The sequence below is a fragment of the Oryzias melastigma genome, linkage group LG20 (genome assembly GCF_002922805.2).
Source record: "Oryzias melastigma strain HK-1 linkage group LG20, ASM292280v2, whole genome shotgun sequence".
Classification (NCBI taxonomy): Eukaryota; Metazoa; Chordata; class Actinopteri; order Beloniformes; family Adrianichthyidae; genus Oryzias; species Oryzias melastigma.
The window spans coordinates 22,342,762-22,356,799 of NC_050531.1; the positions used below are offsets into that span (position 1 = coordinate 22,342,762).

Genomic DNA, 14,038 nt, shown 5'->3' on the forward strand with positions numbered 1-14,038 from the left:
TGGAAAAAATAACTAAATAAAAGCCTAAAAATACTCTTGAAAAGTTTCAAAACAAACATATATTTGATAAAACATATATACAGTACTTCAAAGCTTAAATATACTCTCATATATATATATATATATACAACATCAAAAAATTTGCTCGTTGAGGCTTATTTATAAAAACTTATCTTTGAATTTTGGACACAAGCAACAAACTAAAAAATGTTGTTTCTGATGACATTTTCATTTCTTCAGACCAAATCTACAAAACTGGGAGAGAAGAATGCCTGCAAAAATGTTGAAATTACCAAATCTGTTCGCAGTTACCCCAAAAATGCACATTTTTTTCTCATGACCTCCATCCCCTAATGCCCAAATTAAATCCTAAATTAAACGGTTCAAATTCAACCTAAACTATTTAATTGGCACTAACTGATTTATTAAAACTGCGGGAACATTTCAATATTTAAAATAATAATTACCATCAATAGAACAGGTCCAGGTGAGGCGCTGCACGGCCTGCTTTTGCCGGCGATTCTTGAACCTTTTGCTTGCCATACTGCCCTCCCCTGTTATTAGACGAAGCTGCAGCTTCATCCTGCCATATCGCGGGACAGCTGCTGCTCCCCACTGAAAGATTCTCTTAAGCAAGACATGGAGACGTGTACTGATGCTTTTATTCAGCTCTTCAAAATAAATAAACCCAATCTCGAATCACCTGCGTTCTTCGTGATGAGGTCGAGAAACGGCTTTGATGGAAGCTCCTCCCAAGCTACCGCCGCGAAATCGGGGAGCTTTTAAAGAACAGTCAAGCAGCAGATTTGCCGCTTTAACCAAGACGGTGTACATGAAAATTGATTTTGGTGTGTACGGACAATTGCTTTTAATAATGCGTGCGTGAGGTGGTGTGCGTGCATGTGCGCGCGCGGTGATCCGTGGTCCAAGTATGTGCCGAACAGTGGCTATTGATCCATACAGACCACTGATCATCTGTGATCCGTTCTTCTTCTTCTTCTTTTCCTTTGGGCTTTTCCCTTCAGGGGTCGCCACAGCGAATCAGTTTCCTCCATCTAAGCCTGTCTTCAGCATCCTCCACTCTAACACCAGCCACCTTCATGTCTTCATTCACTGCATCCATAAACCTCCTCTTTGGTCTTCCTCTAGACCTCTTTCCTGCAGCTCTAGACTCAGCATCCTTCTACCAATATATTCACTGTCTCTCCTCTGAACATGTCCAAACCATCTCAGTCTGGCCTCTCTGACTTTATCTCCAAAACCTCTAACATGTGCTGTCCCTCTGATGTATTCATTCCTGATCCATCCTGGTCACTCCCAAAGAGAACCTCAGCATCTTCATCTCTGCTACCTCCAGCTCTGCTTCCTGTCTTTTCTTCAGTCCCACTGTTTCTAGTCCAAAGGAATCGTTACACCACTTAATTGGAAGAAAAAGTGACATTTACCTGTATGTGTCTGCAGAAATGAACACAGGTGTCTGTGAAATACAAACCTTTAATCCAGCTGCTGGTTACAGGGCAGTCTTTGTTTTAATGTGTGCTTTGCCAGAACTGGTTGTGCTGTGAGTGACAGCTGGCTTGAGCTGTTTTATTTTGTTTTTTTCAATTAGGGTTTTTCTTTTGGATGAAGCTTTTTATGAGGAACAGTTCACAGTTAATAGAAATCTAATGCCCTCACATCACTCCCATATTATTTCTAAAAATATTTAATATATTTATTAGGGGTGTACCAAAATATCGATATTGCGATATATCGCAAAATTTAGTTCTCGATGGGTTCTCACCAAGTATCGATCTTATATTTTCATTTAAAGGGACTGTTGCACTGACCATCTGAGTTGCTTGATGGAACTGTTGAGCAGCTGGGCGCACTGCATCGGACATTTAACTCACACTTCATTCAGGAAAAAGCACTGTCGAGATACAGCTCAGTAGCGCGTGTGTAAAGCATGCCTACCTGTGCGCAATTATCATGCATCTGTAGAAGAAGCAGCCGGTAAGAAGTGACTTTGTGTGAGCGCTAGAATGACCGCGATTTCGTATTTCCTCTTTGATCGGTGCACTGTGGGAACTAGGTGTGTGCTTTGCAAGTGTTTGTGTGTACTTCAGGTACCGGTCAGAATTTTTGTTGTCATGCACTTCTATGTTTAACCTGCTGGTGTACGTTGTAACTTTGGTAAATTTATGGTGTGAAGTTTTCAAATAAATGAAATTACTTTTTGTTAATGTTAATTTAAAGTAAAATGAATAAAAAAATAAATAAAAAATGTAGGATTTGATTTATGAACTTAAGATAAAAATGTAATTAAAATCAGGGCTGTAACGAGTATCCAGGTACTTGGGTACTCGCGATCTGCTCCCAAAAATTCATGTACGAATATTCGTCACGTCCAAGATCGCTGATTAGCAATCTTTATAAATATAGTAAAGTGTGGGAAAATATTATCTGGAGACGATGTATTTTTGCTCTGAAATGCAGATTAATGTAGGATTTTAAGTCTGTGAACTAAAACAAAGCTGAAAGAGCTGCGGTGCTGCCATCGGAAGTAAACGCATCTTAGTGACGGTGAAGCTTCTAGTTTTCAAAGTTGAGAGTGAAGTTCCATTCACAGACATAACTTCTGAAAAAAATAATTAGCTTTAACATTAGAGCTTTAGCTTCAGTGTTTACATTATTTAGGTTGTGGAAACTCTTCAACATTTGACACAATTAACGAAACTCCAGCTTATTCTGAAGAAACAGCCTCGCGCTGCTGAAAGGCGGATGTAATCAACATGAATCAGCTGATTCTGCAGCAAAAAAAGACTTTTCATACGAGCTCTGCACCAATATGTGATGATTAGAACGTAAAATATTGAAGAACTTTGAGGATAGAAAACTGTGGAGAATATTTTCAGGTTTTGCTTTTAAATGATCCAAAACAGCAGGGATTTTTATCCTTTTTATGTTGTTTCTGTTACCGCTGAACTTGATCAGAGGTTGGAAAAAAAAAGAAAATGTAAAAATGACAAAATTTCTTTCTGTCTGAATCTTTGTGTTTACACTTACATAGCAGTAAACATTATATTAAAAAGTAAGAATCGTGGTTCGATTCGTGAAACGTTGGGCTTGATTTGTGAATCAAATTGCCACCCAAGCAACCATCCACAGCCCTAATTAAAATTAAGTACATGAATTCACTATACATTAGGGAGGTTGGTAGTTAATTGAAGCACTTAATATTGTATAAATTATTATTGATTAAATTTGTTTATTGGTACTCTGTAATAGAATTTGAATTTGTAAATATTTATTGCCATTATTCTGTGTGCTTTAAGGCTTTTACCTATTGACTGCTGACTGGCCAAATGGAAAATAGATAAAGATTGGAAAAATAATCTCAAGTGGCAGTCTGAGTAAATCAGCCTTCAGTTTTGGTTGCTCAGCCCTTTTCAAATGTGGGAAAAGTGCAAAAATATTAGAAAGCTCGGATTTCTGAAAATTGCCTTCTCTATATTTTATTGATTAATGTTGTAAAACTGAATTTCGATTCATTGTATGTCATCTCAGATGAAGGATTGACAATAAAGTTGACTTTGACTTTGACTTTGACTAACACTTGACAGAGGCTGTAAAACATTAAATTCATCATCCTTTGGTGTGACGTTCTTTTAGAGGTAGATAACTGTCGCCACTTGACTTATTTTGTTCTGTTGCTTACAACAATTCTGCACTAAGTAGTGTCACTGCTGATCATGTTTACTATTGTTAACACGGAATTTGACAGATAATTCCAATTCAATTGGTGTCAATGCTTGTCAAAGACAGTATTACTGATTTCAGCAATGTTGCACAGAAGTGTCTATAAATTGTTGCTCAAAATAAGAAAAGTTGTTTATTATGATTGTGTTTAAGCTAAAAAATACATGGGGATATATTTTCCCCAAAAATATGTGTTCTTCTAAATAATGTGAGTTATTAGAGAGAATTTTTCACCAATTATCGCAGTATTGCGGTATTATCATTATCTTGAGCCGCGTATCGCATCGTGAGGTACCCAGTGATTCCAGCCCTAATAGTTATACGAAAACATATCCTTTAACGGAGGAGAGTGAAAGCCTACTTTGTCCAAGAGTTTCATATTTCCTACACCATCTTTGTCCATTGCATTTTATTTCAGCTGCCCACACATGTCTTAGGTTGTTTACACCGCTTGTGGTTGGCCTGAAAAAGAATACTTTCAAACCTGAGAGAACCTTCGATATTTTTTTTCTTGTTTATATTTTTTGGTCGACTAAAAAGTGTGAAGAACAGATGCCAGGCACTTATCCTACACAGGGTTTTTCCTGCATAGAGAACTTGGTGGCAGCCGCCACCACCTAATTTACAAGTGCCACCAGCTCCTGCCGTTTAATTGAGCACATGTTAGTGTTTCCAAGCAGCGATCTTTTAATCATATGTAACTGCAGTTACACACACCCACCAGTAAGGGCAAGTGGCGCTGTGTCCAAATAAGCGCATTATTCATTAGTCAAAACTCCACTCTCAAAGATATCTCCATGCACGTATCAAACATTCCTCGTGGATAATTCAGACCCCATGAGCGCTTTCTGCTCCTGCGCGCTCGTGTTTAACCCTTCCGCTCTCTTTGGGGTCCAGATGACTCCAACCATATATTGATGTGTGATTCCTTCCATGACAAATGTGGACAAAGGTGGACAGGATTTTATGTCTACCATGGACATTAATGAAACTCAAAAATCATTGATGAAAAAAGTTCAGCGCACTGTCTTGTGGGGTCCAGATGACCCCACTTTTAATGTAAACAAACCAAGGAGAGCGGAAGGGTTAAATGCATATTTAATACCACAAACAAAACACCTAAATGTTTGAAATTTACGGTCAAGAAGAAACTTCATCACACAGGACAGATGAAGTCTTCCACATTTCATTTTAGGGATGTAACGATTCAGTCAAGGTTCAACTTGATTCAGTTTTAAAGTCACAATTTCAATTTCTTCTTCATAATTCTTTTTCTCCTTAACACAATGAATTTAAGGTATTTTAAGGCAAAGAATAGTTTCTTTTTGCTCCTTACATCAAACTGTCTGTTTTCCTACTAACAGAAAGGATTCAATGCAAATAAACAATTATACATAATACTGAAATGATCACAAATCCTTCGTAACCAAGATGTGTGGTATATATTTCAGAATCTCTATTTATGCTGTAACAAACTTAACCTATCTTGAACACAGCTTCAGAACCTACTGTCATATAGTGTCACTGGACATTCCACACCGGCTCAGCGGAACACCACTGACATCAGTGATTATAAAAAATCCTTGAAAGAATCTAGGGGTGTAACGGATCACGGATAATCCGTGGTCCGTACGGATCAGAAGCCACGGTTCGGGACACGTGTGTACCCCAGACCACTCCAACCCCCACCCCCAGCGAGCGCACACACCTCGGGCTCTCATAATTTAAATCAATTGTCCGTCAAATTCATGTAAATCCTCTTTGTTTTGACCAGCGCTGAAGTAACAGCTTCATGGCTGTCTTAAAGTCTGTTCTCCTGAATCTCCTGCCGCGTGTGGGAGGAGCTTCCAGGGTTTTTCCTGAATAGAGAATTTGGTGTCGGCCACCACCATCTCCTGGGAAAGAGGGGAAGGTGGCGGATTCTAGGAGCCCAGACTGAGAGAGGGTCCACGGAGGCCCCGAATGATGACAAAATGATACAACAGAAAAATAATTTCAGTAAACCAATAACCAATATATATTCGCAAATATTTTGATTTTAATGTCAAGGTAGCAATAATTATATATTTTTGGAAACATCATCTGCACACCCCTTCCTCTAAATTGAAAATGGTTCTGTCCGACTGGATTTTACTTCCACAGGTGAGCTGTTTGTGACCGACAGACCCACAGAGTTTGAGGGAGAGAAGACACGCTTTAAAATCAGGAGTTTAAAACCTGATTTAGAGGAGAACCTCCATGAAAAAAGAAAAAAGGAGACAGTCTGTCTATTGCCGCGCAGAAAGAGGAAAGGAGAGAGTGCGCGTGCTCGTAAACGGACAGAGGGGTGGGGGTGGGGGGCATCCAGTTATAGTTCTGGAGTTGAAGTGATGAACATGATTTAATTTGGACGTTAGGCGAGTGGGATGAGAACATTTGTATTTTAAGGGGAACTCCAGATAGATTTGGTATTTTCAACACTATTTTTAAGCATTCTTTTCTCTCAGTTTTTGTAGATTTGGTCGCAAGACATGCAAATATAGTCAGAAACTACATGTTTTAACATTTTGTTTGTGTTCAAACTTTAAAGATGTTTTGTTTCAATAAATAGGCCTCAATTAGCAAAAGTTTTAATGTTGCATATATAGATATTTGTGTGGGAAGTACTTTATATTCATATTAAATATATTACTTGAAGCGTTTCCAAAAATTCATTTAGCTTTTATATTTTTTTTTTTTTTTTTTTTTTTTTTTTTTTTTTTTACTTATCCGAAAAATGATCCAAACCGTGACCCTAAAACCGTGACACGATCCGAACCGTGAGTTTTGTGATCCGTTACACCCCTAAAAGAAACAGTTCATTGCGCTGTCTTGTGGAGTCCAGATGAGCCCACTTAAACATTACATTACATCTGCTCTGCATTTCTTAATCTAGGCACAGGCCAAGACAAATCAATTTTTTACATTTTCTGCAACGAAAAACATGTTGCCAAGTTTCAATCTTTTTTATCGATTCACGAAGAATCGTTATATCCTTATTACATTCTAGTTGCTTTTCTTTTTTTTGTGGACAACAAAACTGCTGTTTTGTGCATTTACATTTTCACTACAAGATTAGTGTTTGTGCAATGCTAATATCCATCTTTAGTTCCATTTCATAACATTCAGACAGACACAGGCATTATAACATCTGCAGATTTGTTTGTGTTCTCTAAACATTGGAGCCTCTGAGTGAAAAGTATTGTGAGCTGACCTCTAGACCTTCTTAGGTCTTACTGCTAGTTTTCTTAGAACTGTCTTGAACACAAACTCACCTGGCTACTTTTTCTTTGTTGCAGCAAACCAATGAGGCGTTGCATCATCAGCATCAGGTATCTGGAAACAGCCTCCTGCCTTTGCTAAATGCTGGCACAGAACCACCGGATCAGAAACCAGTTCTGCCAATCCCCCTGGACCAGAAACCCCCAGTTAGTGCTGTGGATCTTCTGAAAGAAAACGTTGCCAGTGGGACAGGAGGAGATGGGGGTGGAGGGGGCAGCGGTACAGGAACAACTTTGGTTGCTGTGGTCAAGAAGGAGCCAAAGTCAAAGACACCCTTCATCTGTGGTTACTGCGGTAAAGCTTTTAGAGACAGCTACCACCTGCGGCGGCATGAGTCCTGCCATACCGGCATTAAGATGGTTTCTCGGCCTAAGAAGACTCAGATGGCGCCGACCATGGTGCCGCTTATATCCACCGTCACCCGCGAGAACAATGGAAACCCTTCGTATGTCACTACTGTGGCAGGCATCTTGACCACAGCCACCACGTCCATGGGGAGCGGTATCATGAGTGTCGCACAGCAGCAAACCGCCCCCAAGAAGCCCCCCAAGCCAGTAAAAAAGAACCACGGTTGTGACATGTGCGGTAAGGCCTTCAGAGACGTCTATCATCTGAACCGCCACAAACTGTCTCACTCGGACGAGAAGCCCTTTGAGTGCCCCATCTGCCATCAAAGATTCAAAAGGAAGGACCGGATGACCTACCACGTCCGCTCCCATGATGGTGGCGTGCACAAACCGTACATCTGCTCCGTCTGCGGGAAAGGCTTCTCCAGGTACCAAAGCAGAACAAGCAGTCACTGTGACTGTTTTTTTTCTACAAAGAACACAGAACGACAACAAAGTTTGCACAAGTACACATATAGCATTTAGCCACAAAGATGAACAAAGTTTCAACTAAAGCAGGGGTGCTAACACTTTAGTGGCATTCAAGCAACACTTTCAATCTAAAATGCTACGTTTATGTTATAATACCACAAATCTTCCAATAGAAGCCCCGGCATTAATTAAAAAAAACTTGGGCAGACCTTTCTTGCAGGCATGCAGGCCAGTCAGGGACTCATTAAACGCTCCTGCAGGCTGGAGTGGCTCTCAGGTGGGCCAATAGAGGCTCTCACGTGGCAGGCAAAATGTGTGTTTAGTGTAGTCATTTACAGTGACTTGTTTATCGGAGAATGCATCAACTTATGATGAGGAGGATAATTCGCAGACAGATTTTTAAAAATATATATTTCTATTGTTTTGGATGCTTATTTTTGATGGCTTGCATTCTCACACATCCTCCAATTGCGATTGATGTAATGAGCGTCGCTGATCTGAAGGCTCATATACTCAAATTTGACCTGGGCAATATGGCCAAATATCTAGTCTGATTTTTTTTCATTTTAAAATCGATTTTTTTTCCTCCCTTTTTTTTCCCAAAAAAACCAAGGTTACAAATGACCAGTGTAAATTTTGACAGCAAATTTTACTTTAGTTTTAGTCATAGTCTTTTAAGATTTAGTTTTAGTCACAATTTAGTCATGTTGATTCTATTAATTTTAGTCAAATTTAACTCGACTAAATTGCATTAGATATTTAGTTGACAAAAATATACAGTAAAGCATTTTTATGAAATTTACTAAGTATGAATAACAGAGATTTTACTAAATTAAAAAAACTAACAAAAAAAACTTTTTACTTCACTTTGCTTCCAAACTTGTAATTTCTGCAAATTCAGCTTCAACAACTTAAAACACATTCAAAAATAAATTATAGTTCCATCCCATTTGTGATAAATGTCTGAACATAATAAAAAAAACTTGTATTTAAGTAGTAGTCAAGAGCAATAAATGCATAAAAAAAACTTACTATGACCAGCATATGTGGTTTATTGTAATTCCGCCGCCAGCCAACAGATGGCGCTGTTGTCATGTAAGACGTGATGGAGTTGGAGATTAAACCGGTGACTGCTTGTGGATCTGAAGAAGCAGCGGAGCTGCTAGTGCTCGGAAATACACAACATCGGTTTATAACTTTACAAACGTCATGCTAAAACAAAAAAGCATCACTTGGATTTAAATGTAAACCTCTGTGCTTCAGAGCGCATCCACGTGATGAAAAGCGCTGCTCCACCGCGCAGCACTGGCGCTAGTTAGCTTGGGGAAAAACAAAATATTTAAAGCAAACTATTTCAGGTAATCCTACCGTTTGAAATGCCACAACAGTTAGAGGGGTAGGGGGATAGTTTGGATTCAGAAATAATCGCGTTTGCATCTTTACCTTTGTGTGGATTTCAGGGTGGCTTGTCTGCAAACATCGCCTCAGGTTTTTGTGTTTTTGTCTACCCAGTCTCCTACTAAAATGTGCAGTACCTACGTTTGTCCACAGAGAAAAACGTAGCAGTTTCACAAAAAACTGATCTAAATTGTGGAATTGCTACGTCTCATTTTCTACGGGGCTTCTCCGGATCACGTGACTGATCACGTGACTTTTGAGTTTCTGCCTGTCGCTAGCAAAAAGCATGATGGGATATTCACTCTTTTTCAGTGGAAAATCACTCAGAATAAAATATTTTGTGGACCAATCTTTATTTTGACAATATTCCTAGTGAAAAATGTACCCGTTACTATCATGATATACATTTATTTTAGACATACAGTTCGTAGTTAGTCTGTTTTGTTGGACTTCTCCCCAGAAGGGGCTCCAAAATTGTGAAATACCAACATCTCGGGTGCACGGAACGATCCTGGAACCGGAAAATCAGCAGGATTTTGTGACCCGACCCGCGTTGGTGCCGCGTCAAGGTTTGGGTTAGAGTAGGTTCGGACAAACATCCCGGACCCTTTTTTAATTGGGCCCCGAATGACTTCCGTAAAGCTAGACCGTGATCAAACAGTCTGACTACCAGGACGGTAAAAGGTTTCCTGAAACGAAGATTCTCAACCATAAAAATAATGTTCCTTTAATTTCTCCCTCATAAACAAACACAAATGTCGGTTATTTTAAGTGACAATAACGATGATGCTTTCAGACTAAATGAAGAAAGAAAAAAAAAACTATATATATATATATATATATATATATATATATTGTTTTTTACCTTTCTTTTTTAATTTCGGTACCTCACAATACGATAAAACATGCGATACATGGCTCACGATATCGATAATATCGCGATACTGCGATAATTGGTAAAAATCCTCTTTAATAACTAGCATTATATAGAAGAACATGAAAATATATCCCCATTTATCTTTTTTAGCTTAAACACAATCATAATTAACAACTTTTCTTATTTTGTGCAACAAATTAAAGACACTTTTGTGCAACATTGCTGAAATCAGTAATACTATGTCTTTGACAAGCATTGACAACAATTGAATTTGAATTATTTGTCAGATTCTATGTTAACAATAGTAAACATGAACAGCAGTGACACTACTTAGTGCAGAATTGTTGTAAGCAACAGAACAAAAATTAAATAAGCCAAGAGTGACAGCTATCTACCTCCAAAAGAACGTCACACCAAAGGATGATGAATATAATGTTTTACAGCCTCTGTCAAAATTGACCAAATTTTTTGTGCACTTTTCCCACATTTGAAAAGGGCTGAGCATCCAAAAATGAAGGCTGATTTACTCAGACTGACACTTGAGATTGTTTTTCCAATCTATATCATTTTTCTATTTGGTCAGTCAGCAGTCAATAGGTAAACACCTTAAAACACACATGATAATGGCAAAAAAAATAATTTTAAGTGCTTCAATTAATTAGCAACCTCCCTAATTTTACAGTGAATTCATGTACTTTATTTTATATACATTAAAATTTCAGTTCATACATCAAATCCTGCTTTTTTATTTAAGAATTACTTTAAATTAATGTTAGTAACAAGGAATTACATTATTTGAAAATGTCACATTATAAATTTACCAAAGTTACACCGTACACCAGCAGGTTAAACATTGAGGTGCATAAAAACGAAAATCCCGACGGTACATGAAGTACACAAACAACTGCGAAGCGCGCTCCCAGTTCCCACAGCAAACAGGAAGTAAGTGATCGCTGTCATTCTAGCGCTCAGACAAGTCACTTCTTACCAGAGGTGGGGACTCGAGTCACATGACTTGGACTCGAGTCATGAATTTGGCGACTTTAGACTCGACTTGGACTTTCCTATCTCTGACTCGTGACTTGACTCGGACTTTGATATACATAACTTGTGACTTGACTCGGACTTCAGCCCTCCGACTCGGAAAGACTAGCTATTTTCCCCCAAATCCACAGATTATAAAGTATAAAGTATATAGAGAGATAGCCACGCGCCGCGCGCCGCGGTGTCTGTCTTTGTTTACATTCGTCTGCGGTGTCGGCCCAACATCCAATCAAATTAGAGAAACGTTTGATTGATGTGACAGTCAGACCAATCAAATTGCAGAAAAACATAGTCCCGCCTCGCTTTAAAAGCGCAAGTTCCTGTTTGCCGGTGTTTTTAGTTCTAGCATAAAAGTTTATAGATCGTCAACAACAAACGGTTTGCAGTTCACAGAACATGTGGATTAAAGGATTACTCACAGAGATTCAACAACAACCAACTTCATCTGACTGTAGGAGCAGCAACATCAAGTAAGTTCTGAGTGAAAGCTGGCGCTAGCTTAGCGGCTAACCGCTAGCTGCAGTTAAATGAATGGGACTGTAAACTCTGTTAGCGGTACACTGTGACACCGTGCAGCTCAGTATAATCACAGGTGATTTTGACATTTCCACCGCTCAGATCTTTACCTGGATCTGGGCGGGACGCAAGTGATCATAGCGGGACAGCAGGGCTGCTGGAGAGCGGGCTCGGTTGTTCTCAGTTGTTTTCTGATCTAAATCCAGCATATGTATTATAGAATTCACGGAGATGCTGCATAGGGTTCTTTATTTCCCTTTTTTCGGTTTACCACTTTTGCTGCTTTAATTTTTATGGTGTGTTTTAGTAAAAAAAAAAAAGCATCCTCTTTCTCTGGGGTCACATTCCCTCTTGAATATTTGCTGTTCCTTCCTTTTTTCATTGACAAAATATTTTCATTTACTTCTTTATGAGTTTTTAGTTTGCATGTCTTTATTTTACTGTTTCACCTGCTATCATGAGATGTGTACTTCTGATAAAAAAGATTTGTCCACCATAAATACAATTTATTTGATTCTAGTGAATTTAATCATGAATATACTCATAATCTCTTTATTCAGAGTATTTCCTGTTCAAGTACAGCATGAACAAAGTAATACTTTGTGCATAACTTTGCAATATATATTTATACATAAAATTTAATTTAAAGTCACTTTATAAGTATATGTACATTTAGTTTAGTACACATTTAGTTTTACATTTAGCATTTTTGTTTTGAATCCTACTTTTCTGTCTTGAATACATAATTTAACTTAATTCCTGTTAACTTAATGTGAGACATTTTGACAGTAAGTTGACAGAAATTTTGTACTGAATACAAACAAAAAAAAAAATGTATCTCAAACAACAAAAAATCAATTTCACAACAGAAATGTTAAACATAAACCTAGATGTACTATTCATATATATATTTTTTTGTTTTTTGGAGTCAAACTAAACCACTTTGCATTTTACATTTTTCCTCAGTTCTTCTTCCTGTATCCGCTATGTTTATAAAAAATGCTGGTATGAAACAGAATCATAAGTAGATAAATATACTGGTTTATAAATCAGACTGAGAGAGTCAGTACCTCATCACCCACAAGCTTAAAGGCCTCGTGCAGTGGCAATTTTTTTTTTTAAATTTAGAAAGTCAATGGAACTTGGAAAACGAATCCTGATAATAAAAATATTCACTTAAAATGATCCAGGGCGATTTTATTGATCATTTTATGGTCATGCACAGCTTTAAATTTAGGCGATAGGTGGTGATAGGGCGGGGGCTGCGCGTGACGTCACTTCAGGGATCCCAGAGTGTAAACAACAATGGCGAACGGTTTGAGAAGCGACGTAGACCACGATTTAGCGGATATTTCTTTGGATGAAGGTGACGAGCCTTCATCAAACACGGAAATTTTAACGACACAGGGTTCGGAGGGTGTACAGCCCTACCAGTTTGAACCGGAGGTTTCCTCATCTGAGGATACAGGGGCATCGGATGACGATGGTGAAAGCTCATACAGCGATGGCGCCGAGAAGACGATCAAACTTGATTATTTAGAGGAAGTAAAAGTGTAACAAGGTTTCCGTAGGTGAACCTGCGGAAGGATCATTACCGGAAAAGGAAAGGCGCCGCTGCTGCCGCGGAGTGTCCTTCGTCGTCCTCCTCCAGGGCCGAGGCGGACGGAGCCCCCCCGCCCGGGACTGCTGCTGCTGCGGCGACGGGTGGACTCGCTCCCCCGCCACCCTCTTGGCCTCCCTCGCCCGCGCGCAACCAACGGGTCCTCTTTCCAGACGGCCGGCGGGGGTGGGCTCCGCGCGGGGCGCAGGAGGACCCCGCCGGCCCCGTGAGGGAGTAAAAACCCTTCGCGCGGGCTCGGCTGCCGGCGCCGGACGACCATCCGGCGAACCCACGGCGCCCTCCATGCCCGGCCCGGGGCCTTGGAACCGCAAACCCCCCTCAGCGCGGCGCGGCGGCCTCACCCTGGCCGTCCGGCGCGCGCCTGCCAGGTGCCCGTACCTACTCCAAAGTGGTAGTTTGATTCATTCATACATTTCTGAGTACCAGTAATCCTCTACAAACTGCGCTCTTAGCAGCAGCCCCTCCCATACCCACGAAAACGAGCGGGTCCTCATGATCTGATGTCACAGAGTGAGACCGCCCCTTTCAGGTAGAGTCTGCGCTGATAGCTCCGCCCCCAGTCTAACACCGACACCCAATTTCTACACAGAGCTAATGATGATCAGCAAAAAACACGTTCATTTTAGATGCAGAATATCGTATATCTTCCAGTTGTGCTTTGAATAAATTCCAGCTCAAACAGTTTGTTACTTTAGATGCGGGGCTCCTTTAAGACCCCCCCCC

General features: G+C 39.8%; 1 protein-coding gene across 3 annotated transcripts in view; it reads left to right on the forward strand.

Moving 5' to 3' along the window:
- The window catches only part of LOC112151433 (vascular endothelial zinc finger 1), a 49,153-nt gene that overhangs the window by 12,843 nt on the left and 22,272 nt on the right, over positions 1 to 14,038 (forward strand). For all 3 annotated transcript variants that reach the window (XM_024280379.2, XM_024280381.2, XM_024280382.2), the window contains exon 2: positions 7,059 to 7,816. In XM_024280379.2, the coding sequence (XP_024136147.1) occupies positions 7,059 to 7,816 (758 nt within the window). The remainder of the gene's footprint in view (positions 1 to 7,058; positions 7,817 to 14,038) is intronic.